Raw genomic sequence first — 27,814 nt, forward strand, 5'->3', positions numbered from 1 at the left:
TGATTTGGGGGCCACTGCCCCAAGTGCTCCGATGACTACGGGCACCACCGATACCTTCACGCTCTAGGCCTTCTCCAGCTCCTCTCTGAGGCCTCGGTATTTCTTTAGTTTTTATATATAGATAGATATAGAGATGGATGATTGGATGCTAAAAGCATTCAAGAAAGGTCCAACTTTAGTATCAACAGTTCTTCAATGTGTTTTCATGCTAGAATGTGGTGTGTGAGTGTTGGTAGTGGTCAGAATAAACACTTCCTATAATTTAGAAAGATGTCAGATGTATCTAAAGATGACTGCTTACAAGGAAAAAAAGGGGGAAATGTCATAAGAGACTGAAAAACATTTCAGATTTCTGTAGACTCAATGAGCAAAGCACAAGAACTCACAGAAATAAAAAAATAAAATACATTTAGCCCATTTTTCATTATCAGTCAATAATAATATTGTATATTATTATTGACTGATATTCTCTTGTCTTGGGGAACTGCACTGACCATGATCCTTTGCTCTGTTTTACTACAGCCATTTTGTTCTTTGTAAACCACAAAGTTGATCTGAAACAGCTTAATAATGGAAACGGTTATGTTCAAAACTGCAGGGCTACCTCCACATTTATAACCGGGAGTATGAATCACGTAAATACAGAGAAGGGGCGGAGATAGTGGGTAGGTGAGAACAAGATGGCTCAAACATGCAGGAATTAATCGAAATGGTAAGCAAATTTTGAGGCATCATCATTAGTGGTTTATCAAAGTTCATCAAAGTGAATTTTCTCTTTACTAAATGAGAGGATTCAAAATGCCGTTTGAGTGCGGACGTGCAGCCTATAAAGTGAACTAGAAAGGAAGAGCCCATGACCTATACGTCCTAATTAAATTCCTCTTACTCATCGTAACAGCATGTGCAGCGCTGCCTTCTCCACTGGCCTCGCTCGTGTGTCACTGTGTGGATAGATGACCATTACAAGTGTGTGTTCGACAGCCAGCGATGATGCTGAGGTCAGGGGCAGATGGGCTGGGCCGAGATCCTCCTCTGTCACATTGGATCAGTCACAGAGCGCACACAGGCCGCAAGCACACTCACTGCCGACGGACGCACGCCGACAGACGCACACCGCCGACGGACTCACTCACGCCGCAGACGGACTCACGCCACAGACGGACTCACGCCGCAGACGGACTCACGCCGCAGACGGACTCACTCACGCCGCAGACGGACTCACTCACGCCGCAGACGGACTCACGCCACAGACGGACTCACGCCGCAGACGGACTCACGCCGCAGACGGACTCACTCACGCCGCAGACGGACTCACGCCGCAGACGGACTCACGCCGCAGACGGACTCACTCACGCCGCAGACGGACTCACGCCGCAGACGGACTCACGCCGCAGACGGACTCACGCCGCAGACGGACTCACGCCGCAGACGGACTCACGCCGCAGACGGACTCACGCCGCAGACGGACTCACGCCGCAGACGGACTCACGCCGCAGACGGACTCACTCACGCCGCAGACGGACTCACGCCGCAGACGGACTCACGCCGCAGACGGACTCACGCCGCAGACGGACTCACGCCGCAGACGGACTCACGCCGCAGACGGACTCACGCCGCAGACGGACTCACGCCGCAGACGGACTCACGCCGCAGACGGACTCACGCTCACGCCGCAGACGGACTCACGCCGCAGACGGACTCACGCCGCAGACGGACTCACGCCGCAGACGGACTCACGCCGCAGACGGACTCACGCCGCAGACGGACTCACGCCGCAGACGGACTCACGCCGCAGACGGACTCACGCCGCAGACGGACTCACGCCGCAGACGGACTCACGCCGCAGACGGACTCACGCCGCAGACGGACTCACGCTCACGCCGCAGACGGACTCACGCCGCAGACGGACTCACGCCGCAGACGGACTCACGCCGCAGACGGACTCACGCCGCAGACGGACTCACGCCGCAGACGGACTCACGCCGCAGACGGACTCACGCTCACGCCGCAGACGGACTCACGCCGCAGACGGACTCACGCTCACGCCGCAGACGGACTCACGCTCACGCCGCAGACGGACTCACGCTCACGCCGCAGACGGACTCACGCTCACGCCGCAGACGGACTCACGCTCACGCCGCAGACGGACTCACGCTCACGCCGCAGACGGACTCACGCCCACGCCGCAGACGGACTCACGCTCACGCCGCAGACGGATTCACGCCCACGCCGCAGACGGGCTCACGCCGCAGACGGACTCACGCTCATGCCGCAGACGGACTCACGCTCATGCCGCAGACGGACTCACTCACGCCGCAGACGGACTCACGCCGCAGACGGACTCGCGCTCATGCCGCAGACGGACTCACTCACACCGCAGACGGACTCACGCCGCAGACGGACTCACGCCGCAGACGGACTCACGCTCACGCCGCAGACGGACTCGCTCACGCCGCAGACGGACTCGCTCACGCCGCAGACGGACTCGCTCACGCCGCAGACGGACTCGCTCACGCCGCAGACGGACTCGCTCACGCCGCAGACGGACTCGCTCACGCCGCAGACGGACTCGCTCACGCCGCAGACGGACTCACACTCACGCCGCAGACGGACTCACACTCACGCCGCAGACGGACTCACACTCACTCCGCAGACGGACTCGCGCCGCAGACAGACTCACGCCGCAGACGGACTCACGCCCACGCCGCAGACGGACTCACGCCCACGCCGCAGACGGACTCACGCTCACGCCGCAGACGGACTCACTCACACCGCAGACGGACTCACGCCGCAGACGGACTCACGCTCACGCCGCAGACGGACTCACGCTCACGCCGCAGACGGACTCACTCACACCGCAGACGGACTCACGCCGCAGACGGACTCACGCCGCAGACGGACTCACGCCGCAGACGGACTCACGCCGCAGACGGACTCACGCCGCAGACGGACTCACGCCGCAGACGGACTCACGCCGCAGACGGACTCGCGCTCATGCCGCAGACGGACTCGCACTCACACCGCAGACGGACTCACGCCGCAGACGGACTCACGCCGCAGACGGACTCACGCCGCAGACGGACTCACGCCGCAGACGGACTCATGCCGCAGACGGACTCGCTCACGCCGCAGACGGACTCGCTCACGCCGCAGACGAACTCGCTCACGCCGCAGACGGACTCGCTCACGCCGCAGACGGACTCGCTCACGCCGCAGACGGACTCGCTCACGCCGCAGACGGACTCGCTCACGCCGCAGACGGACTCGCTCACGCCGCAGACGGACTCGCTCACGCCGCAGACGGACTCGCTCACGCCGCAGACGGACTCGCTCACGCCGCAGACGGACTCACACTCACGCCGCAGACGGACTCACACTCACGCCGCAGACGGACTCACACTCACGCCGCAGACGGACTCACTCACGCCGCAGACGGACTCACGCCGCAGACGGACTCACGCTCACGCCGCAGACGGACTCACGCTCACGCCGCAGACGGACTCACGCCGCAGACGGACTCACGCCGCAGACGGACTCACGCCGCAGACGGACTCGCGCCGCGGACGGACTCACGCCGCGGACGGACTCACTCACGCCGCAGACGGACTCACGCCGCAGACGGACTCACACTCACGCCGCAGACGGACTCACACTCACGCCGCAGCGTCACTTACATGTTTGGTATTATATTTGTGTTTCAGTTCTAGTACCAAGTTCACATTTTAAACACTGAGAAATATAAACTGCTAAACTAATATAAAAATCACATGCATTTAAGAACATGTTTGTTCAGGTCTAAATTGTGCAAAAACCGTGTTTAATTAAATAATTGTATTTGCGATTTGCTTCTTTCAGCCATTCCAATTATGGTTTAGATTTAATCCTGCTTGAAAACCTACCTAACACACGACTTTGCAGTTTATAGACTGATATGTATAGGACGTCCCATCGGTGGGACAGGCACATTCTTCAGCGTTCTTCAAGAAAATCTAGCATTCTAAAAGAGGCAAAAGGGAAGTGGAACATAATGCGATTTAACTGGGATTTATCACAAATCATAAAAAAAACAAGGTAGTTTTGGTAAATGAAAGCCACTCTGACACCAGAGTGATACCAGAGCCTGGTTTAAAGACATTTGCTAATGATTATTTAATAGGAGCTAATGATACACTCTGAATATATTTGGTAAAGGCAAAATGCAGATTGTTTCGTTTTATTAGCCACTGCTTTGATTTTAATGTATTTCTTTTCTGAATCAAATGTTTTATACAGATAGTTATTATTATCATAAATTCTTCAACTGTTGATTTTAAACATGACTTAAATGTTGACTCTGTCTTTGAGCTGAGTAGTTTGCTCTTGTAGTTTGTAGTGTTTGTTATCCACAGTGTTTTTAGGTCACTGGAGCCAGTCCCAGTCCAGTCAGGTCAGATTACATTAAACACTGTTGTGCCAACTCTGTCACTGAGTTGAGTCACTGAAGTGCTGTGTTCACACTTCTCGTTATTTGGTCCTAAATTGAGCTCATTTTAGTCATGACTAGGACTTGGTTTGTCCTGGATTTAGTCCTGGGTTTAGTCCTGGGTTTAGTCCTGGGTTTAGTCCTGGATTTAGTCCTGGGTTTAGTCCTGGATTTAGTCCTGGGTTTAGTCCTGGGTTTAGTCCTGGGTTTAGTCCTGGGTTTAGTCCTGGGTTTAGTCCTGGATTTAGTCCTGGATTTAGTCCTGGATTTAGTCCTGGATTTAGTCCTGGATTTAGTCCTGGGTTTAGTCCTGGGTTTAGTCCCGGCTTTAGTCCTGGATTTAGTCCTGGGTTTAGTCCTGGGTTTAGTCCCGGCTTTAGTCCCGGCTTTAGTCCCGGCTTTAGTCCCTAGTTTAGACCCGGGTTTAGACCCGGGACTAGTCCCTGGTTTAGTCCCGGCTTTAGTCCCGGCTTTAGTCCCGGCTTTAGTCCCGGCTTTAGTCCCGGGTTTAGTCCCTGGTTTAGTCCCTGGTTTAGTCCCAGGTTTAGTCCCGGCTTTAGTCCCGGCTTTAGTCCCGGCTTTAGTCCCGGCTTTAGTCCCGGCTTTAGTCCCGGCTTTAGTCCCGGGTCTAGTCCCTGGTTTAGTCCCTGGTTTAGTCCCAGGTTTAGTCCCGGCTTTAGTCCCGGCTTTAGTCCCGGCTTTAGTCCCGGGTTTAGTCACAGATTTTATCTGTTGATTTGGTAAAAGCTCGCAAAATATAGCCTTGGTTTTGAGATGATGAGATGCAAAATGTTTTGAAACCGTTTGTAATATTATTTTCATTTGGTTGGTTGTTGATGTGATATGAAGTACACCTATTTAGTTTTATATCTCACTGGTGAAGTCTGTAGCATGTGTGTTTCAGGTTAGGAAAACTAGAATCAGTTTAGAGCCTCAAATGAACAAATGAAATCATCTACTACACTATTGTCATTCATTACCTCCCCACACTCTGAGAAGTCGCTACTGCCCTGGGGCAGACTGACTGAAACAAGGCTCCCAATCTGTGCCATCGGCCGCTACAAACTCTCACTCATTCACACACTGCGTTAACTTTAGGAAAGATACAGGTCGAGTGTGGTTCAAACGGACACAAGCGCTCCAACCTGAGCAAGTAAATCTGATTCCTGGAGTAAATGTGTCTGGGCTGGTTTCCCCATCAGAGCGGTTAGAGCCACGAGTGACGGCTTTAAAGCTCCACCGTGTAACTTTATGAGCAATAATATTGACGAAAATACAAACAACATATTTTTTGTATAAAAACCTGTCCTTACTGTGGCTGGTCTTGCATCTCCATAAACAACAGGCTCCTCCTGCTTTTTTACTCTAGCTATAATATTATAAGTTAGAGCATAAAACTAACTTATATATCAGGCATTGTCAGTGAACCTAAAGTGATTCCTTTTGTTGAGTGTAAAGAGCTGCTTTGTTGTGTCACCACTGTCACTGTTTCAGGGTAAGCACCTGTCAGCCCTGAGACCAGAGCTCTCTCCTTCACACTCAGACCATTTTAAATACAGAGGTGGGAAAAGTATTTGAAAAATAATAATAATATTGCAATTGTTATTTTGGAGATATGCAAAGTATTTAAAAATGACATAAAAAGAAATAAAAATGTCTAACTTCAAAACAACGCTAAGTGACCTTTCACTTTTTGTGCAATACTTGAACCTCAACCAATACGAGCAAAGCACATTCCTAATGCATCGTTAAAATATCCTCTGAATGGTTCTCCTGATTATGCAGAAATTGATCTGACTCTTGTGTGGTCTCTGTAAAGATTGATTATCTTCTCCTTATTTCTCTCCTTGGTTTATAAGTCTAAAGCTGCATTCATTCATACATTTTAATTTAACTCCAAACTAAAACTACACGAGACAAGAACTAACCAGGACTAGAACAGGACTAAACCAAATGTACATCAGGACTAAACAAGCTTCACGTGTGCGTCTTGGCTGTACTTGTGTTCAGAATCTGTTTAGTTTATTTCTAAAGCACACTTTCAACTTAAAAGCCCAAAGTGCAATACACACTGTAAAATCAACATATTGAGAAAGTACTGATAAAAGTAATCTGATAACAACCAAAATACTTCATGTTCATTGCACCGTCATGTTGAAAATAATTTGCCATACTTGTTTTTATTTTGAATATTATTTAATTCATCCTATTTGCAGCACATTCAAAATGAAGACATTCTGTATTGTAAGTGTGTGTTTTTATGTCGGTCCAAGGCTTTTAGCATGTTGAAAGGCTGTGCTAATTAGTCCAAAACACTAGGGACGAGTGCTATTTAAGGAAACGGCGCGCTAATTGCTATAAAAGGAGGAGGTTTGTGAATCCAGTGGCGATCATGAGGACAGTGACCTGCAAAACATCTGTCCTTTTGTTTGCATCAGACGTGAGCCGCTGTGAAAGGGACATTTAATGAGTCCTATTCAGTGGATCAAACATGAAGGCTGTTACACTAATGCCACAATAAGATAATTAAGTCAAGGGTATTTTCAACAAGTGCTTACAATGAATAGGTTACAGTAATGATTGTTTTAAAGGGCATATAGTTGCGTTAGCTTAGTGTTTTTGTACAAACGTGAATTGCCGTCTATCTTTATCTAAATGTGTATTAAATGTGATTCATCTTTTGTGAAGTAACTGTGATGTTGGAAAGACAATATTTGTTTTAGTGTTTTTTTTTTTTTTTTTTTTTTTTTAACACATTTGAATATAACGAATTTAACCAGGCTGACATCATTGTCTTTCTACCTCAACCACCTCAACCAGTGCTCAACCCAAACCTGTGAACATTGCATTCTAAAGCCTGTTATTCTAAATATTCTGTGGTATTTGTTCTGTCCTTGTCGCTTTGTTTCTGCAAAGTTCTGAGCCAATCACAAAAAAATTGTGATTGGCTAATTTAGTCATAAGAATAATTATGTAAACATGTTACTTTTTTTGCCAAAATAGATCAGTAATTCAGATCAAAAACCATGCAAGAAGTCATTACTCACGTTCAACACTTTATTTATTTGGACTGCTAGTTTTGCACTGTTTTTCTGTCCATATTATATATTCTATATTTAAGTCTATTTATTGTATCGGCAGATTTTTTACCATTCATTTGTTCATTATTTTATGTTGCACCATATCACCAAAGCAACTTTACAGATTTGAATGAAATGAATGAAAACGACTTTAAATGTTTGTCTTTGTGGTTGCACTGCCATAAATGTGTTACTTTAGTCATATATTGTATAATGTAAATGTGAAAGCTTCTTATAGCAAACATCTCAGCCCGATTATTGTATCATGACTCTTTCTTTCACATCGCAGTAACACGTGTTCTCTGTGTTTCTCTCAGCCTGGCTCAGAATTACCTGTACCCTCAGACCTTCCTTCAGCCCGGGCTCCTGCTCCAGTCTACCCTGAGCCCCGCCTCCGCCCTCGCCTCGCCGTACCTGGACTACTCCTCTGTCTACGCCCCGTACGTTCAGACCGCTGCCATGGAGCAGTACCCCTACACGCCCTCCCCGTCGCCCTCTGCTGGCGGCTACCTCAGCTACGCTCTCTCCCCCGGGACCACCGCGGCCCTCGGTTCTGCCCCCACGAACACCCCACACGCCCTGCACCCTTCACTGGCAGCGCTCGCCACCATGTCCGCCCCGCCGGCCGCCTTCCTGCAGTACCCCATACACCAGCCGGACCGCCTGCAGTGAACACACTCATGAGAAATAATACAAAGTGATAAACAGATGCAACCTGTGACGTCATCAGTGCGAGACGGGACAACAAGGAGGATTGTGATGTAATCAAAAAGGGCTTCTCGTCTGCACTCTGAACCTTTAATGTTGAAATACTTCATATGTCGTTTTCTGAATGTGCTTTCCAAGTGGTAAACATACATGACATATTATGCTATATTGAGTTTTTATGGCTCCTAAAAACCTTTATGGGCTTGACATCGAAACTATGGTCTGTGCACAGCAGCACCTGCTAGCTCAGTGTTAGCATCAGTACTTCTGTCTAATTCTATCACTGGGGTTTTCACCTGATCAGCCAGATGAATCCTGATATTTAGAACTCAATTCAGAGTGATACGCATCAATCTGGTGTGAGCCAGGTCAGTGTTCTAAAGTCAGTCTAAAATAAATAAATACTACAAGCTCAGGCAGTAACTGAGTTGTGCTCCATGTGAACAAACCGCTGCGTCATGGGTTTGACTCCGGCTCTCTACAGTTTGCTGCAGTGTCCTTCCCCAGTCTCATCCCCCTTTCACACTGCTGTTGTGCACAGAGCCATCCCAAGTCCACAAACCTTCACTAGACTCATGATCATCATGTTACGACTAGAATGACACGATCCGTCTCATATTTTCTTAACAGCCGTGTAGTTTCAGTATTTCCATTTCCCCACACTTTTGCCATTGGTAGAGGAGTCTATACAGTCTTAAAACAAACAGAACCATAAATTGTTATAGGCTTCAGTTTAAAGAGCGAACAGAGGCAATAAGTTATATTTTAAATAAATAAAATGATTTAAAGACGAATCACGTGCCACCACATAAGCCAGGATCAAACAAATCCAGAACATGATTCTGTTCTTGATGTAGTTTAGTAGTTACAGAAAGTGAAAAACAAATAACCATGTGCAGAATAAAACATGTCCTTTTAAAGGTGCAAAGGTGGAGGGTCTGTCACCTATTTGTCTCCATAGTAACAATAATGCTCTGGAATATTCCACAGTGGAGCATTTTTCAGCTTGAAAAATCAATTGACCTATGACACGTCTCCTTGCTCCTGTTTTACTTTGTCATTTGTATTAACCTTTCACACCAAATGAACAAGTCTGTTTATTGTTCTATTATTTATTGTCTTTATTTTGGACGGGCAGGTTATTACAGACCAACCATAATCGCATTGTAACTAAATATGCACTTGTCATGCTTGAAGTGACTGAGGTAGAAAACACTGGTTCATTTATATTTTCATTTTAGTGCTTGAACATTACATTTGTGTTACGTAAAAAGCACATCGTGTAAAGTTTAATACATTTGGGGTTTAACTTTACAGTGGGAACATAGGACTCCACAATAAATCATACAATTAGGGTTATCACCAGTAAATTAAAGATTTGTCTGTTAGCCTTTTATTACAGAGTAATAGACTGTAACTCTGGTTTTAAAAGCCCTGGGTTGGTCTTGCTTTAGTCTTTGACAGTTTAAGGCTCATATACTCATTGTTTTGTTTTTTCGTTTTCAGAGATTGTCATACATTTGCAGTAGTAGAATATGTTTTTGAACATCCTGTGTCAAAGGGTACATTATAAATTGTTCTTAAACTGTATTTTTGGGACATTATGTTGCCCAATGTAAAGCAAAAATGTAAATGTACACTCCAAAACAAACATGAAATGTTGACTTTAAAGGTGTACTGTGACTTTTCTGTGGGGGTCCAGCCCGTTTGTCTCCATGGTATTGCTTTGGCTGGAATGTTCCACAGTATGACATTAAACCTGTCCATCTTGTATTTATTCAATTATAGGTTTCTCTTTTTATTGGAAAACAAAACTTAGTGAATTGATTTCATCACAGATCCGGCCTGTACTTTGGCCTGCTTGTCCCTAGGGAGTGTGGCAAGGAGTTCATCTCCATGGAAACAAGCAGGTGGCGGAGCCCCTAGTGAGTGCACATTTTTTTTATATTTATGTGATATTCTTTATATTTCATGTTGATCCTGTGCAAATATTTGGGTTTTAAGTTAATTAAAATGTACACTTTAAATGAACATCAAATAAAAGATCTGACATATTTGACATATTACATTTAATCAAAGAATGTGTGTTGGTTTGAGTGTGGAGGGCCTTTGCTGTAATGAGTTGTGTGTTTAGTGTGAGACAAACAGAGACGGAGCTCGGCAGCGTCAGGCCTTTTGTCCTTTGTTTCTCCAGCTGCAGAAACACAATCGTCCAATACATTGAACTGTCAGAGCCACTGCCCCGCCCAAACCCCCAAAGCCATGTGTACAACAGATATGCAAAATAAAATGACATCTTTTTAACAAAATATGCTAAATGGATTTGTGTTATTTTGTGCTTAATTACAACTGTGGTCACGGCACTTAGAATATAAATATTGTGGTTTTGACTCATTTTTCACTATTTTCAATAGCTGAAATTAGAAAATGACTCTACTAATAGAAAGCAATTTTCTACCCCACTCATGTATTTAGCACCAAATAAGATGCAATGTATTGAAACAATCAATATTCATATGTTGAACTCAAGTTCTTTTCTTTGTGTATTGTGCTGATCAATACTGTGGCCAGTATTGATGGTTCTCATAAGAAATATCCACAAGAAATATCCACAAGGTGAATCAACCTGATCATTTGTATAAACAACCAGACTCTAGAATAAAAAGCTGCTTTTAAACAATAGACTATTCATTTTAGCTGTATTAAATTGCATTGGACTATCGCATGGTGTGACTTCTTCTGAAACCCAGCAATTAGGCCGTGTTTTAGAATATTTGTCCTTTCTTCTTTGCGTTTGAGATTTGACCTCAGTCAGGAGGAGCAGGACACGGGACGAACTAAAGTTTAGACCTGTTCTTCACTAGTGTGTTTCTGTCAGGGGTGGAGCTCATCTCTGACAAAAGAACAAGTAAACTGTGAGATAAGAAACATGTAATCAAACGTTTATAAAACATAAGGCTGAGGGCCTGGTGGTCTGGACAATACAATAAGTCATTCAAAAAGGGTCAATTTAGCAACCACAATGAAGGCTTAGAATAGAGGCTTATTAACCTTACAGTAATAATAACTGCTCATTTGGGCCAATTCACCAGGAAAAGGGTCAACAAAAAACGGTCTGAAGGCCAATTTGGGCTCAATGGAAAGCAGTAAGTTGCTTAATATCATGTACCATTAGCAAACCAGGCATGGATTGTTGCTATTGCCATAAATAAGTAACTGCAGGCTGTTGTTTCAAAGGATTTACTTCCCAGTGTATCCTAATCTAGTACATTGTAACTCATTACTTTCTGTTGCCTAATGGATGCTCTGTAACGGGTCTATGGCTGACACATGGGGTCAGCCCTGGGGTCAGCCATGGGGTCAGCCCTGGGGTCAGCCATGGGGTCAACCTGCACTAATGATGACGAGCAGCTCTCAGTGCACTGTTAGCGCCCAGCGCCCCCCAGCGGCTGCTGGTGTGTGTTGCAGTTGATCTGCTTTAGAACTTTCTTTATCTTTGTAGCTAAACATGACCAATCCCGTGCTCCTGTCTCTTATTAAGTATGTGTCTGTAAGGATTTTGATAACTAATGTTTGCCTTTTATACTGACAATTATTTTTATTTAGCCTTACTTTGTCACTTTTGTGCCCTTATTTCCCAGCTCTTTAGCATGTGGCACAGCCTCTTATTTACATTTACTGTATTGCCTTTATTGTTCTATATTATAACCCCAAAGACACAAACAACACAGTATCTTTTTTAATGTTTATTACTGAAATGAAATACCATTGAAATGCCTTGTGCTGCCTGTAGTTAAAATAGGACTTAAAGAAAGCTCTCAGCGTGTCTGCTGTGAACAGACCATTCAAGTCTGGGATCTACAACATTTTCTGTGATTGTGCTTGTTCAGAATGAAAAGCAGAGGAGTTATGTAAAAATGGATATCATAGCAAATACCACAGTGAGGGAGGAGAAAGTTTGGGTCTTTAAAAATGGGATGACAAAATTCAACGCAGTAATGGTACAAGACAGGTGAGTGGTAAAATAATAAGAACTGAATCTGCAGTCTTGGCCACGCATACACACATATACACACTAGAACAAACTCGATCACTCGCAGCCACACTTTCTGTTTCCAAAAGTCTCCAAACAGACCAACAAACCCACAAATAAAACGTAGTGAGCTGAAATGATGAAACCCTGGTCAAGATAATGGTATCATACCTCCACATCCTGTGTCTGAAGTGCAGAAAACTAAAACAGAAGTTAAATGGAGATAACTTCAGATGTTTCATGTAAAGCATACCCATTGTAACTTATTTAACCCAACCTGAAACTACCACAAACCCTGATGCCCGTTTCCTGTTCCCGCCCATTTAAACTTAATCCCTGTGTAGTAGCGCCCACCTCACCCTGACCCGAACACCTCTGCTCCATCTCAGGCTTTCACATTCCCTTTGGAAAAACACAAATGCAGTTGGGGAGACAACGAAGCTGCAATTTTAGGCCCATCACTTATAAAAAATCATGAAGAATGTCCTTTTGGAGCACAATGAAGTCTTGTGGAAGTGTGTGTGATGCAGTTGGTGGTGAGGTGGGCCGTCCCTCGTCTCCTCAGCCTGACCCGGGGCAGGTTTATAGGGCTTGTGTCTTGAGCTCGATGGGTTCTCCGCGAGTGTCCTGCTGACTCTCGCTCTCGGGCTGGCGGTTGCCTTTCAGTGTGGCCAAGCGCTCGGACAGACCCCTCATGCGAGGGAACAGCATGAAGTCATAAAGCAGGGCGCCCATGGCACCACCGATCATGGGACCCACCCAGTACACCTGAAAGAGCCAAAGGTGTAAGTTGCAGCTCCTGCTTATGTTGCAGCTCCCTGGTAAGTGCTGAGACTTACCCAGTGGTTGAGGAAGTTTCTGAAGAGCAACGCAGGAGCAAAGGACCGGGCGGGGTTCATCCCAGCTCCAGTGTAGTACATCTAACAACACACTGTGTAAGTCCACATTCTGAAATGTTTCTGTGAATGTGTGTTTGCAGGTCTTACCCCCATGAGATGTCCAATGGTGACGGAGAAGCCGATGGAGAGGGCAGCCGAACCCAAGCGCCCGTTCCTCCGTTCATCAGTGACTGCGAAGATGCACACGACCAGCTGCATGGTGAGGAAGACCTCCACTGTGGTGGCCATGCCCAGGCTGATGCCTGGCTGCAGCTGTAACACACACATGCTCAGTGAGACAAACGTCCAGTTCAAACTGCGGTAAAGTGTGTGTACTTACAGTGTTCATGGCCATGGTGCCCCTCATGTTTCCAGGAGTGACTCCGTACAAAACAGCAGCTCCGGCCACAGCCCCGAGGCACTGAGCCGCCATGTAGAAGACCGCTCTGAACAGAGACATCTGTGAGCCCACCAGGTAGGCGAAGGTGACCGCTGGGTTGATGTGTCCTCCACTGATGTGGCCAATGGACTGGATGAGGGTGGCAGCCGCCAGCCCGAAGCACAGGGCCACATGCAGCACGTGGTTAGGCCCCGTGGTCCAGCGCAGAGCTGCGCCCATCCCAAAGAAGACAAAGAACATGGTCCCGAAGAACTCGGCGAACACCGCCCGCCAGAAATTCATCGACCTAAACTCCCACATGGTGATAACGCTGTGGCTTTTCCCCAAATGAAGACTTAAAGGTGAGTCAAGGAAAGGTCAGATGAACCTTTTCAGTCCTCAGATATTAAAATAACCAACTGAAATCTCCGTTTTTGTCAGCTTTCTGAATTGACCAAATCTTGTCAGTTCAAAGACCCTCTGGATCTGAAAACAGACAATCCACTCAACACTTCACCAACCAAGACACGGGCCGGTAAAGTCAACTGTGCTGCACTCTGCCGCCTGTGTCCAGCGCTCGCAAAGACATAGGTGTGAGTGAAGTGGGAGATCTCAGGTGAGGGGTCAGGACCAGATGGGCATCAATACTACTGGGGAGTTTCTAAAGAAGAGACAGGGGTCGACAGAGTATCTGCTGGACTTTTAGCCTCTCTGACGGAGGGGAGAGGGCCAGACATGAGCTTTATAAGCCCCCCCAGGGCCCCCGGGTGACGCCATAATCCCCTGCAGAGCCATGGGCGGGGAGTGTCCACACGGGTCGTCCCAAATCAAACAAATCTAACCCCGCTCCTGACCCCCTCACTCGGCAGAGGCAGAGGACATTGGAACTTGAGTTCAGAGCTCCAGCACAGGGCGTCGTACAGACCACAACAGGAGGATCACTTTTATTTCTACTCTGTAAAAAAAAAGAAATTGGCATTTTGAAGTGTTTTTTGATACTATATGTGGTTATTTCATGTGTGGACATATTATATCGGTCATAATCGCAGGCACAATGGCTCTTGGACAAAGCCAGAGCGCACACGCCAATAACACACATATGGATAATACTGAGGCTCCGGATGGACGGAAGTCTCCAAAGATAACAACACTCAACTGACCCATACATATAAACGCCTGACCTGGTGAAACCATTGTCTGCTTTTAGGAAACACAACCATTGACAGAAATAATAATAATAATATATATATATATATATATATATATATATATATATATATATATATATATATATATATATATATTAGAAAGGTTGTATACCTCTTTTTAGGTTCGGTTCGCACTTGAACTTGACACAGGATTTGGTTGTTTCCGTCTGGCCACAACAACAAACTATTTTCTATCAAATGTCCAGTGTTTGGTTTGTAAGTGTTGAAGTTTAGGGCCCAAGATGGCAGCGCTGCACATGTTTTCAGTGCTGTAAGTTTGAAATGCTGCGCAGGTTTGCAGTGCTTGACATGGTTGCAGTGCTGGACATGGTTGCAGTGCTGAGCATGGTTGCTGTGCTGGATATGGTTGCAGTGCTGAGCATGGTTTCAGTGCATGGTTGCAGTGCTTGACATGGTTGCAGTGCTGGACATGGTTGCAGTGCTGGACATGGTTGCAGTGCTGGATATGGTTGCAGTGCTGCGCATGGTTGCAGTGCTGGACATGGTTACAGTGCTGGACATGGTTGCAGTGCTGGATATGGTTGCAGTGCTGGACATGGTTGCAGTGCTGAGCATGGTTGCTGTGCTGGACATGGTTGCAGTGCTGGATATGGTTGCAGTGCTGGACATGGTTGCAGTGCTGGATATGGTTGCAGTGCTGGATATGGTTGCAGTGCTGGACATGGTTGCAGTGCTGAGCATGGTTGCAGTGCATGGTTGCAGTGCTGGACATGGTTGCAGTGCTGGACATGGTTGCAGTGCTGAGCATGGTTGCTGTGCTGGACATGGTTGCAGTGCTGGATATGGTTGCAGTGCTGGACATGGTTGCAGTGCTGAGCATGGTTGCTGTGCTGGACATGGTTGCAGTGCTGGATATGGTTGCAGTGCTGGACATGGTTGCAGTGCTGAGCATGGTTGCAGTGCATGGTTGCAGTGCTGGACATGGTTGCAGTGCTGGACATGGTTGCAGTGCTGAGCATGGTTGCAGTGCTGGACATGGTTGCAGTGCTGGACATGGTTGCAGCGCTGAGCATGGTTGCAGCGCTGCGCATGGTTGCAGTGCTGGATATGGTTGCAGTGTTGCACATGGTTGCAGTGCTGGACATGGTTGCAGTGTTGCACATGGTTGCAGTGCTGTGCATGATTGCAGTGCTGGACATGGTTGCAGTGCTGAGCATGGTTGCTGTGCTGGACATGGTTGCAGTGCTGGACATGGTTGCAGTGTTGCACATGGTTGCAGTGCTGGACATGGTTGCAGTGTTGCACATGGTTGCAGTGCTGGACATGGTTGCAGTGCTGGATATGGTTGCAGTGCTGCGCATGGTTGCAGTGCTGGACATGGTTACAGTGCTGGACATGGTTGCAGTGCTGGATATGGTTGCAGTGCTGGACATGGTTGCAGTGCTGAGCATGGTTGCAGTGCATGGTTGCAGTGCTGGACATGGTTGCAGTGCTGGACATGGTTGCAGTGCTGAGCATGGTTGCTGTGCTGGACATGGTTGCAGTGCTGGATATGGTTGCAGTGCTGGACATGGTTGCAGTGCTGAGCATGGTTGCTGTGCTGGACATGGTTGCAGTGCTGGATATGGTTGCAGTGCTGAGCATGGTTGCTGTGCTGGACATGGTTGCAGTGCTGGACATGGTTGCAGTGCTGGACATGGTTGCAGTGTTGCACATGGTTGCAGCGCTGCGCATGGTTGCAGCGCTGCGCATGGTTGCAGAGTAGAGCCTTTAGTGTGGACATGGTGCGCACAGTGGCGAGGGCAGCGGCGAGAGCCTCCGGCTGGTGAATGCAGAACGCTGAGCTGGTGTTTGAACAGCCTTTTATACATGTGAGAAAGAACACAATGCAAAATGCTGCTCACAATGTGCACTTTGTGTGGACGTATTTGACCAGTATTTGTTATAGATTTATGAGAGTTAAGTTTAATAGAAATGCACAATACTCACAAAAATAAAATCAGAAAAAAGTGTCTTTAATTGTATTAGTTTTTGTTAGATAGAGAAGATAACCTTTATTCGTCCCACAATGGGTAAATTCCAGTGTTGCAACACAGATTAGGGACAGAAACAGATTAGGCACAGATTAAGTATAATAATGAAAAAAACAGATAACTTAAAAAAACAAAAAAGACAAAAAGAACCCCACTTTCTACAGCTGTTTTATGGACAGAAGATATTGCACCAGGATGATTGACATTATGTCACAGTATTGCACATGATTATGACAGTATTGCACATGACAAACCTGGATTGACTGTAAACTCCAGTATCCCTTATCTTTTTAGTGGTAGGTAGTCCAATAATTTCTTAGAATATAGTAAATTATTATTATTTTTTTTTATTATGTTTTACTGACATTTATTCCAAAATTATACTACTAAAATAGTCTTAAAGATGTATAATTGTGTGGGATGATTTGTGTCATGTTTATCATGGCCAAAATAACTGCGATTGATGATGATATTAAAAGAGTTTACTGTTTAAATGTTATGGATGGTTTGCTTGGATAAGTAGCTTTTTAGCCCAATCTAGTGGTTTATTGACAATTATCACTAATATACATCAAACACTTATAGTCAACCCTTTTTTCTCACTATATTATTGTTTATTATCAATGTTTGATCCCAGATCAGAGAAGCTCATGTTGTCCTTGAGCAAGACACTCTGCCTTTCTTTCTCCTCAGTGTATTTAGATCTGATCTAAATCATCTAATCATCAACCATAACCTGTTGACAATCAGTTTTATTTTACATCTATTTCATACATTCTATAACACATTGTAACTTTACAAAACATGAATATACATTTATTTATTTCCACATTATTATATTACATTTTCTCCATTTACAACCTTTTTCAGTTCAAACACAACAAAATGACGCCGGTGTTTTGTGACTGGTCCTGAAAGCGTGTGATGGAGTGACATGAGAGCAGCGTTCGTTAGATGCAGAAATGAATGCCTCTTTAGCATTTCAAACGTTTGGAGACACGAGGAGACACTTTGGAAAAGGACCAGGCGGTTTTTGAGACATTTTCAATCCCTAATTAAATATTCCAATGATGTGCAAATACAAGATACTGCAAATACTGCTTCGGAGAATGTCCATAAAAAAGAGAATTGGGAGCTCACATTTAGACACATAAAAGGTGTTTCAAACTAAGAAACAGCTTTGTGGGGGGGAAATGAACAAAAAACTAATAATGCTGATTAAATACTGTTAGAACTTTAAATTTGGTGTCTACTGTAAGGTTAAGATTAACTTTATTACCATTGTGACTAGAGTATGAATAATGAATAATGATAAATTAGTGGAATGTCCCTCTCTCAGAAGGAGGATTAGATTCTTGTGGGTCGATATTATAAGGCAATTCCATATAAAATGTTACTAATAATGATGATGTGACCTTTATTTTAGCAGGAAAGACCCACTTAAATTCAGACTCTATTCTGAGGTAGAGTTCTTGTAGTAGGAGTGTAGCAGTAGCTTCCTTGAGTAAATATTCTGGTTACGTGACTCTACAGTTGGAAAAAGCTTTATGTTGACACTATCCAAACATGAACATTTGTGTTTCTTGCACCGTCCTTTGAATATGATTTACTTTTGCTCAACTGTGTCCTTCTATTTACATTAACTTCAAACTATAAATCAAATGTCACGTCCTGAAAGTTACTCTTACTTGAGTAATAAACTGCCCAAATACATTTTTAATTGAATCGTTCATTGGACCACTACTTTGTACCTCCAAATGTATTCTGAAGTAACGTTACCCTTACTCGAGTACATTTTTTGGCCACGGAGAGGGAAGAGCTTAATGCCATACTGTAGAACATTCTTGACAAAGCACTAAGATCTTCATGGAGACAACCACCTGAAAAGTGACACGTATAGTGCGCTAGAAACAGGTACATAGTGACAAGGTCCATTATCCTCCTCGATTTATCCAACCGCACACCACAAATGCTGAATATTGACACGAGGGATTTACAAATCGTCTTGGGGGTCCAACATACAGGTGGTCTGCAGATGCAGATGTCCTTAATTGTCAGTCTTGTTGGTCTGTTTGGCTCGGACGGCTTTCTGAGTGACCGTGGACAGAGATGAGCCGGTCATACTCGCCGTCTCCACGATATCGATGTCTTTACAAGTCAAACACGCCACCAGCTTTTGGCGAGACGCTGATGGGGCGAAGAAGAACTCATGAGAGACTCCGGCGAGAACAGCTCCCACCACCGGCCCGATCCAGTACACCTGATCAACAACAGCCACTTTACTCACATGACAGGGTAGGAAATAAGAGCAATGTCGTTTTTAATCAATTATTATCTCCAATCAACAAAACTGCCAGTGGATTCCAATCTGTGCCTTTGGTCTCTAGATTACACCAACCACAGACAAGAAGAGATGATGTGTCTTATCCAAGGACAAAACAACAGGATACAGTGATGGTAGCAGGAATCAAACCAGTTACCATCAGGTTTGTGGGCAGTTATTGAATGAGCCACTGCTGGCACATTCCTGAAAGAGCTCCCGCGTGCTGAAGTTTCCGCTGTGGAGGAGCAGGTGACTGCAGCGCTCGAGCAGGTGACTGCAGCGCTCAGCGGGAGGCTGTGAGTCAGCACTGCTTCACCTGAGCAGGGTGCACAACTTATACTAATGATGAGGAGAGTTAACATGTTTAGTTTATCCTCACCCAGTGATTCTCCCAGAAGCCGGTGATGATGGCAGGGCCCAGAGTCCGTGCTGGGTTCATGCTCGCTCCGGAGAAACGCCCCTGAAACACACTTGAAGTGGTTGGTTTGAACACAAGCATGAGCAGAGTGAAGCGGCCTTACCCCGATCAGCACCCCTGCAGTGTGGGCAAACCCCACAGCCAGGTTCCCTGGTTCAGGACTGTCCCTCCGGCGCTGGTCCTCAGCTGAAAACACTGTGAAGACCATCTGAAACGTGCAGAGGAGCTCGATGCCCAGAGCCTGAGCTGCGTTCAGCTCCAGAGGCACCTGACACAGAGGACACTGTCAACTCTGACTCAGATCAGAGGGAAACAGCAGAAGTACCTTGTTGACAAAGTGATCTGCTGTGGTTTTGAGTGGAAGGGCCAAGTACAGGGCCCCGGTGCTGAGACAGGCCCCCACACACTGAGCAGTGATGAAGAACACAGCCCTGAGCATGTCCATGCGGCGAGTGGCCAACAGTGCCAGGGTCACTGCAGGGTTCACCTGCAGAAACACAGTTAACCTCACACACTTCAACACCAGCACACAGCAGACATTCACCTGAGCCCCGCTGATCTCTCCAAAACAGTGAGCCACTGCTACTATGGTCACACCCACTGCCAGCGCCGGGTACAGCGGGCCCCCAGGGACCTCTCCGGGCCCCGGGACCAACGAGCCCAGAACAGCACTCACCAGCACCAGGGTGCCCAGCAGCTCGGCCAGCACGGCACGCCAGAACTGACGACTGTGGAGCTGCTCCGAGGAACGGAACAAAGAAACTTTAACAAGTGTCACTCTGAAGCACAAGAAACTTAGGAATCTAAATGTCTCAGTGTTTAAGTTATTTAACTAAAATCACAATCATAAAATTATAGCTACAGTTACAGTTTGGATGACCACGAGGTTCAGTCTGATTAATCCTGATTCTTTATAATAAAATGAGCACATTTGCATCGAAAAAGCCGTCTTTGAGTCTCACATATATATTTCTTACCTCTCTGCAGGTCATGTTCAGCTCTGTGTTCCGTCTGCGTCAAGTGCAGCTCCTCGTCCTTCACGCTCTGCCCTCCCTCTCTCTCTCCTTCAGACTCACATCACTTCATTTACTGAGAAATCACCAATCATAGAAGTTTAAAAAGTACATTCATTCTGATAAACGTAATAAACACATCATTATATACAAATGATTATAATATATATTCACTGCAAATAAACATAGCCATGTGTTTTAGAATGATGATAAATTAAGACCGTTGACATAGTGATTAGCAATTTAAATGTATTTGAATGGGAAGAAGTCCTGAAATCCATGAAAGGTTTGCCTACATTGATAGAAACAACTGACAACCTTTATCTCTATTTAGTTTGAGTTAGATTTTTTTTAAAAGTAAATAAGAACAAATAATTAAAAAAAACTAAAGAAAACATATATAATTTAAAATATATATATATATATATATATATATATATATATATATATATATATATATATATATATGCTGTATGTATATATATATATATATATATATATATATATATATATATATATATAAATAAAAATGATTAAATGTTAATAGTTTATGTTTTGACATAAGTTGACGTGAGGAAAACACATCTGGCTTTTGTTGAAGTGGTCAATCATTTTGTCCGAGACTCAATCAGGCCTTTTCGCTCACAAACAACTTGTTGTGGATCACCATAGCGACAAACTCTTTCATGATGATGTTGCCATAGTGCCTATTGTTCCATTAGACGCGTGCCCTCTTCTGCCAGGGCTTTGATATCAAATAAATGCATTATGTTTCTGATCATTATACTTTTAATCATGCACAAAAGATACATGAGAAAAACAGGTGTATTTGTTTATAGCGTAATTACAATTTTACACAGGTTTACAGAGGGTTAGGCTTAAATGATAAGATTTTATTTACAATCAAATAAATATTTAAAATATTTATATCAAAATGAAAGAGAGACATGTGTTTTTGGTTTTTATAGAACTTGTGTCACAAAGTCAAGATTTTCATTTAATTTAGTTTAAATTAAAGGTGCATTGCATAAGACAAGCAAGTTCCAGGTCGGGTCTGTGGAGAGGCGAGTCATAAGAATCTGTGTTTTTCAAGGTGTTTTTCAGCAATAAAAACAGCTGTAATTAAAAATGCCAGACAGGTTTAATGCCACAACACGGAACATTCCAGGCAAAGCTGAAAAATGCCTTAAAAAGTTCCGCAATGCTCCTTTAAGCTGTGGATCACACGTTTCTATTAGATTAGGTTCAACTTTACATGACTTTACTTCACATTTACACACATTTAACCAGAGCTGCAATGAAGCAATTAATCCATCTAAAACAACAAAAACAAAACATATATAACTTTTGTGAACTATTTACAAGTATATGTATTTACATTTTACTATAGATGTAACAATTATGGATGGTCTGATATGAATGTATTGAGCTGATACCGATATACTGATAATAAGACCACAAATCTATATTAAGTAAAGTTTACAAACCTTTCACTGTTGTAAATGTATTAATAATATGTATTTATCTGGTTGTATAAAACATTTTGTGCCATAACTGTAGACATACAAACATATTTATATTTTTACACTTGTCTGATCAAAAACAGGATGAAGTGGACATGACACACACAGACTCCGATATTCCATAAGTGAAGTTCTGGAACAATCCTGTGATAGTCGATTTGCTAATGTGCTGTAGTGAGACACAAAAGAGGAATATCAGGAACATGATCAGATGGTTTAATGTGTTTTGATATTCCTTTAGGATTGATTAGATTCAACTTTATTGACCTTGACAGTGGTTCTCAAACTGTGGTACATGTATTCCTCTGAAGTTGAAATATTTGCTGAAGATCTTTTGTGTTTTGCTTGGTTTAAAACGAGTAAAACAATTCTTTATTCCTCTTAGATCTCTCTTTTAGTCATAGTCTAGACCTAGAATAGACCTGTTCTAGATCTGGTGCTACTTATGAAGAAGAGTCTCCCTGGAATAAAGCCGGTTGGTCTCTGAAACCACGAAGGTGACCCGGTCTGGGAGAGACGGGAGATGGCGGAGGAGAGTGGATCGGTGGTCGAAGACGTTCTGGACGGCGTGGAGGAGCAGCCTTTTCTGGCTGCACGTGCCCGGAAACGTAAAAAGTCCCTTAGCTCGTCCGAGGGTTCTGGGAATGAGCAGCAGGATGAGGCTGAAGCTATTGATATCCGGGGTGAGAGCAGAGACTGTAAGGTGATCATAAAGCTTGCAAAAAGGAGTGGAATTCAGTGGCATTGTCAAAGAGCCTAACTGTAGCTGTGGGAGTGATCAAGAGTGCGAGTGTCCTTAGAGATGGCTCGCTGCTGGTCGTGTGCAAGGACGCGGCTCAGCAACGGAAGGCGATTGGAACTAAACGTCTGGGTGGAAAGGACATTCTTGTGTCTGATGCTGAAAGAAACATGGTCAGAGGAGTTATCGTAGGCGTCCCTACGGCGACGTCTGTGGATGAAGTTAAGGAGAATTTGACTGGAGTTACGGTGGTGGACGCTAGGCGTTTGAAGGTGACCCGGTCTGGGGTAAGATGTGACAGCTTGTCGGTAATGGTAACACTTGAAGGGAGGTGCCTGCCTAGTAAGGTGTTCATTGGGTTCATGTGCCATGACGTTAGGCCATATGTTCCACCGCCCCTGCGTTGCTTTAAGTGCCAGCGCTTTGGGCATATTGCAGCGGTCTGTAGAGGGAGGCAAAGATGTGGTAAATGTGCAGGAGATCACGAGTATGGGAAGTGTGACGTGGGAGCAAAACTGAAGTGCTGTAACTGTGGGGAAGAACATAGCTCTGCCTACGGGGGATGCAGGTTTAGCAAAAGAGCTGCTGAGGTGCATAAAATAAAGGTCTTTCAAGGTATATCCTATGCAGATGCAGTCAAGAAAGTCTCAAGTAACGAGTTTAGAGTAAATACAGAGAGAGGAGCCAGCGCTGCTCCCAGCCAGGGCGAAATGAGAAAGGCCAACGTGGCTCCCAAGAAGTGTGAAGGTTTCAAGAGTGGAGGTCCCAAGTGTGCAGGTTCCAGAATTAATGAGAATACCCTGGTTGTGGATAGAGAGGATTTTGTACTTTTTACGGTGGATGTTGTAAACTGTGCTGCTCACACTCAAAGCAGAACTGAAAGGATCAGGATCATTGCTAAAGCTGCAGGGAGATTCCTTGGAACAAAGGAGCTTGATTGGGCAGATATAGAAAACAGGCTAAAGGCGCTAAATGGGAGTCGGAGTGATGGGGGTCTGCTTTTGGGGAGTCAGAGTGATCAGAGTGACGAGATGGGGGTGGGGGTGGTCTCCTGTCCTCGTCCAGTCTCGTAGACGCACGGCTACCAAGCAGCGACATCAGTGGAAATATTAAAGCCTATAGAATGAAGCCTAAAGAATAAAGCTGTACGGTGGAAGCACCGAACGTCAAAGAAGGAGAGGAAGATGAAGAAGAGTCTCCCTGGAATAAAGCCGGTTGTTGTTGTTGTTGTTGTTGTTGTTGTTGTTGTTTTATGGCGGTTGGCATCCAATTGTTACATTACCGCCAGACTTTATTCCTCAGACTTTTCGTAGTCCTCAGACTGTCGTAGTCCGTAAAAGTACTCCTTCCATTGCTTTGGTGTTACAAAGCCCATGAGGTCATGATATGTCTTTGTGACTAGAATAGTTGTTGTTGTTTCAGAGACCAACCGGCTTTATTCCAGGGAGACTCTTCTTCATCTTCCTCTCCTTCTTTGACGTTCGGTGCTTCCACCGTACAGCTCTACTCTTTAGGCTTCATTCCACAGGCCCCAATATTTCCACTGATGTCGCTGCTTGGTAGCCGTGCGTCTACGAGACTGGGCGAGGACAGGAGACCACCCCCACCCCCATCTCGTCACTCTGATCACTCTGACTCCCCAAAAGCAGACCCCCATCACTCCGACTCCCATTTAGCGCCTTTAGCCTGTTTTCTATATCTGCCCAATCAAGCTCCTTTGTTCCAAGGAATCTCCCTGCAGCTTTAGCAATGATCCTGATCCTTTCAGTTCTGCTTTGAGTCTGAGCAGCACAGTTTACAACATCCACCATAAAGAGTACGAAATCCTCTCTATCCACAACCAGGGTATTCTCATTAATTCTGGAACCTGCACACTTGGGACCTCCACTCTTGAAACCTTCACACTTCTTGGGAGCCACGCTGGCCTTTCTCATTTCGCCCTGGCTGGGAGCAGCGCTGGCTCCTCTCTCTGTATTTACTCTAAACTCGTTACTTGAGACTTTCTTGACTGCATCTGCATAGGATATACCTTGAAAGACCTTTATTTTCTGCACCTCAGCAGCTCTTTTGCTAAACCTGCATCCCCCGTAGGCAGAGCTATGTTCTTCCCCACAGTTACAGCACTTCAGTTTTGCTCCCACGTCACACTTCCCATACTCGTGATCTCCTGCACATTTACCACATCTTTGCCTCCCTCTACAGACCGCTGCAATATGCCCAAAGCGCTGGCACTTAAAGCAACGCAGGGGGGGTGGAACATATGGCCTAACGTCATGGCACATGAACCCAATGAACACCTTACTAGGCAGGCACCTCCCTTCAAGTGTTACCATTACCGACAAGCTGTCACATCTTACCCCAGACCGGGTCACCTTCAAACGCCTAGCGTCCACCACCGTAACTCCAGTCAAATTCTCCTTAACTTCATCCACAGACGTCGCCGTAGGGACACCTACGATAACTCCTCTGACCGTGTTTCTTTCAGCATCAGACACAAGAATGTCCTTTCCACCCAGACGTTTAGTTCCAATCGCCTTCCGTTGCTGAGCCGCGTCCTTGCACACGACCAGCAGCGAGCCATCTCTAAGGACACTCGCACTCTTGATCACTCCCACAGCTACAGTTAGGCTCTTTGACAATGCCACTGAATTCCACTCCTTAAAGGATGCACTATCCTGTGCAAGCTTTATGATCACCTTACAGTCTCTGCTCTCACCCCGGATATCAATAGCTTCAGCCTCATCCTGCTGCTCATTCCCAGAACCCTCGGACGAGCTAAGGGACTTTTTACGTTTCCGGGCACGTGCAGCCAGAAAAGGCTGCTCCTCCACGCCGTCAAGAACGTCTTCGACCACGATCCACTCTCCTCCGCCATCTCCCATCTCTCCAGACCGGAGACTAGCTCTTCTTCTTCTTCTTCTTCTTCAAGTGTTGCATTACCGCCAGACTTTATTCCTTAGACTGTGTTTAATGCCAGTGCTTTGACAAAGCCCAAGAGGTCATGAGATGTCTTTCTTATTGCATCCTATAGAAGTTGGTTGGTCTCTGAAACAACAACAACTATTCTAGTCACAAAGACATATCATGACCTCATGGGCTTTGTAACACCAAAGCAATGGAAGGAGTACTTTTACGGACTACGACAGAGTCTGAGGACTACGAAAAGTCTGAGGAATAAAGTCTGGCGGTAATGCAACACTCGGATGCCAACCGCCATAAAACAACAACAACAACAACAACAACAACAACAACAACAACAACAAAGCACTGGAAGTCAAGGCACTGGAAGAAGAACTTTTAGGACTACGACAAAGTCTAAGGAATAAAGTCTGGCGGTAATGCAACACTCGGATGTCAACCGCCATAAAACAACAACAACAACAACAACAACAACAACAACAACAACAACAACAACAACAACAACAACAACAACAACAACAACTACAACTACAACTACAACTACAACTACAACTACAACTACAACTACAACTACAACAACAACAACAACAACAACAACTACAACTACAACTACAACTACAACAACAACAACAACAACAACAACAACAACAACAACTACAACAACAACAACAACAACAACAACAACAACAACAACTACAACTACAACTACAACTACAACTACAACTACAACTACAACTACAACTACAACTACAACAACAACAACTACAACAACAACAACTACAACAACAACTACAACTACAATAACAACAACAACTACAACAACAACAACAACTACAACAACAACTACAACAACAACTACAACTACAACTACTACAACTACAACTACAACAACTACAACAACTACAACTACAACAACTACAACTACAACAACTACAACTACAACAACTACAACTACAACAACTACAACTACAACAACTACAACAACTACAACTACAACTACAACAACTACAACTACAACAACTACAACTACAACAACTACAACTACAACTACAACAACTACAACTACAACAACTACAACTACAACAACTACAACAACAACAACTACAACAACAACAACTACAACAACAACTACAACAACAACTACAACAACAACTACAACAACAACTACAACAACAACTACAACAACAACTACAACAACAACTACAACAACAACTACAACAACAACTACAACAACAACTACAACAACAACTACAACAACAACTACAACAACAACTACAACAACAACTACAACAACAACTACTACAACAACAACTACAACAACAACTACTACAACAACTACAACTACAACAACTACAACTACAACTATAACAACTACTACAACAACTACAACTACAACAACTACAACTACAACTATAACAACAACTACAACAACTACAACTACAACAACTACAACAACTACAACAACTACAACTACAACAACTACAACTACAACAACTACAACTACAACAACTACAACTACAACTACAACAACTACAACTACAACAACTACAACTACAACAACTACAACTACAACTACAACAACTACAACTACAACAACTACAACTACAACAACTACAACTACAACTACAACAACTACAACAACTACAACTACAACAACTACAACTACAACTACAACAACAACTACAACTACAACAACAACAACAACTACAACTACAACTACAACAACTACAACTACAACAACTACAACAACTACAACTACAACAACTACAACTACAACAACTACAACTACAACAACTACAACTACAACAACTACAACTACAACAACTACAACTACAACAACTACAACTACAACAACTACAACTACAACAACTACAACTACAACAACTACAACTACAACAACTACAACTACAACAACTACAACTACAACAACTACAACTACAACAACTACAACTACAACAACTACAACTACAACTACAACAACAACTACAACAACTACAACAACAACTACAACTACAACTACAACAACTACAACTACAACAACAACTACAACAACTACAACAACAACTACAACTACAACAACAACTACAACAACTACAACTACAACAACAACTACAACAACAACTACAACAACAACTAC

General features: G+C 44.6%; 3 protein-coding genes across 3 annotated transcripts in view; 1 reads left to right on the forward strand and 2 right to left on the reverse strand.

The window, feature by feature from the left end:
• Window positions 1-10,559, forward strand: part of rbm38 (RNA binding motif protein 38) — a 32,567-nt gene extending 22,008 nt beyond the window's left edge. The window contains exon 4 of the mRNA XM_072450269.1: window positions 7,860-10,559. Coding sequence (XP_072306370.1) covers window positions 7,860-8,214 — 355 coding nt within the window. The 3' untranslated portion in view covers window positions 8,215-10,559. The remainder of the gene's footprint in view (window positions 1-7,859) is intronic.
• Window positions 10,560-12,196: 1,637 nt separating this feature from the next.
• Window positions 12,197-14,267, reverse strand: mipb (major intrinsic protein of lens fiber b). Its single transcript, XM_072450271.1, has 4 exons — window positions 13,502-14,267; window positions 13,270-13,434; window positions 13,123-13,203; window positions 12,197-13,051 (listed from the first exon to the last, which is right to left on the reverse strand). Exons 1-4 carry the CDS (start codon window positions 13,859-13,861, stop codon window positions 12,866-12,868), a joined length of 792 nt encoding a protein of 263 aa, XP_072306372.1. The 5' UTR covers window positions 13,862-14,267; the 3' UTR covers window positions 12,197-12,865.
• Window positions 14,268-18,787: 4,520 nt separating this feature from the next.
• On the reverse strand, window positions 18,788-20,480 carry LOC140363662 (aquaporin-4). Its single transcript, XM_072450266.1, has 6 exons — window positions 20,461-20,480; window positions 20,028-20,219; window positions 19,809-19,970; window positions 19,587-19,751; window positions 19,445-19,525; window positions 18,788-19,002 (listed from the first exon to the last, which is right to left on the reverse strand). The coding sequence occupies exons 1-6, from the start codon at window positions 20,473-20,475 to the stop codon at window positions 18,790-18,792; spliced, it is 828 nt and encodes a 275-aa protein (XP_072306367.1). The 5' UTR covers window positions 20,476-20,480; the 3' UTR covers window positions 18,788-18,789.
• Between the last annotated feature and the right edge of the window lie 7,334 nt (window positions 20,481-27,814).

Source organism: Eucyclogobius newberryi, unplaced genomic scaffold (genome assembly GCF_026437365.1).
Source record: "Eucyclogobius newberryi isolate DKJ021-1_F unplaced genomic scaffold, fEucNew1.0.hap1 SCAF_171, whole genome shotgun sequence".
NCBI lineage: Eukaryota > Metazoa > Chordata > Actinopteri > Gobiiformes > Gobiidae > Eucyclogobius > Eucyclogobius newberryi.

Bases quoted from the DNA above. Each gene is read 5' to 3' on its own strand.
- mipb (XM_072450271.1), bottom strand. From the start codon at position 13,861: ATGTGGGAGTTTAGGTCGATGAATTTCTGGCGGGCGGTGTTCGCCGAG. The intron at 13,435-13,501 runs GTAAGTACACAC...TGTGTGTTACAG, and splicing joins GCACCATGGCCATGAACACT to CTGCAGCCAGGCATCAGCCT. The intron at 13,052-13,122 runs GTAAGTCTCAGC...TGGCTCTTTCAG, and splicing joins GAAACTTCCTCAACCACTGG to GTGTACTGGGTGGGTCCCAT.
- LOC140363662 (XM_072450266.1), bottom strand. The intron at 19,971-20,027 runs GTGAATGTCTGC...GTGTTTCTGCAG, and splicing joins GAGAGATCAGCGGGGCTCAG to GTGAACCCTGCAGTGACCCT. The intron at 19,526-19,586 runs GTAAGGCCGCTT...AGTGTGTTTCAG, and splicing joins CTGCAGGGGTGCTGATCGGG to GGGCGTTTCTCCGGAGCGAG.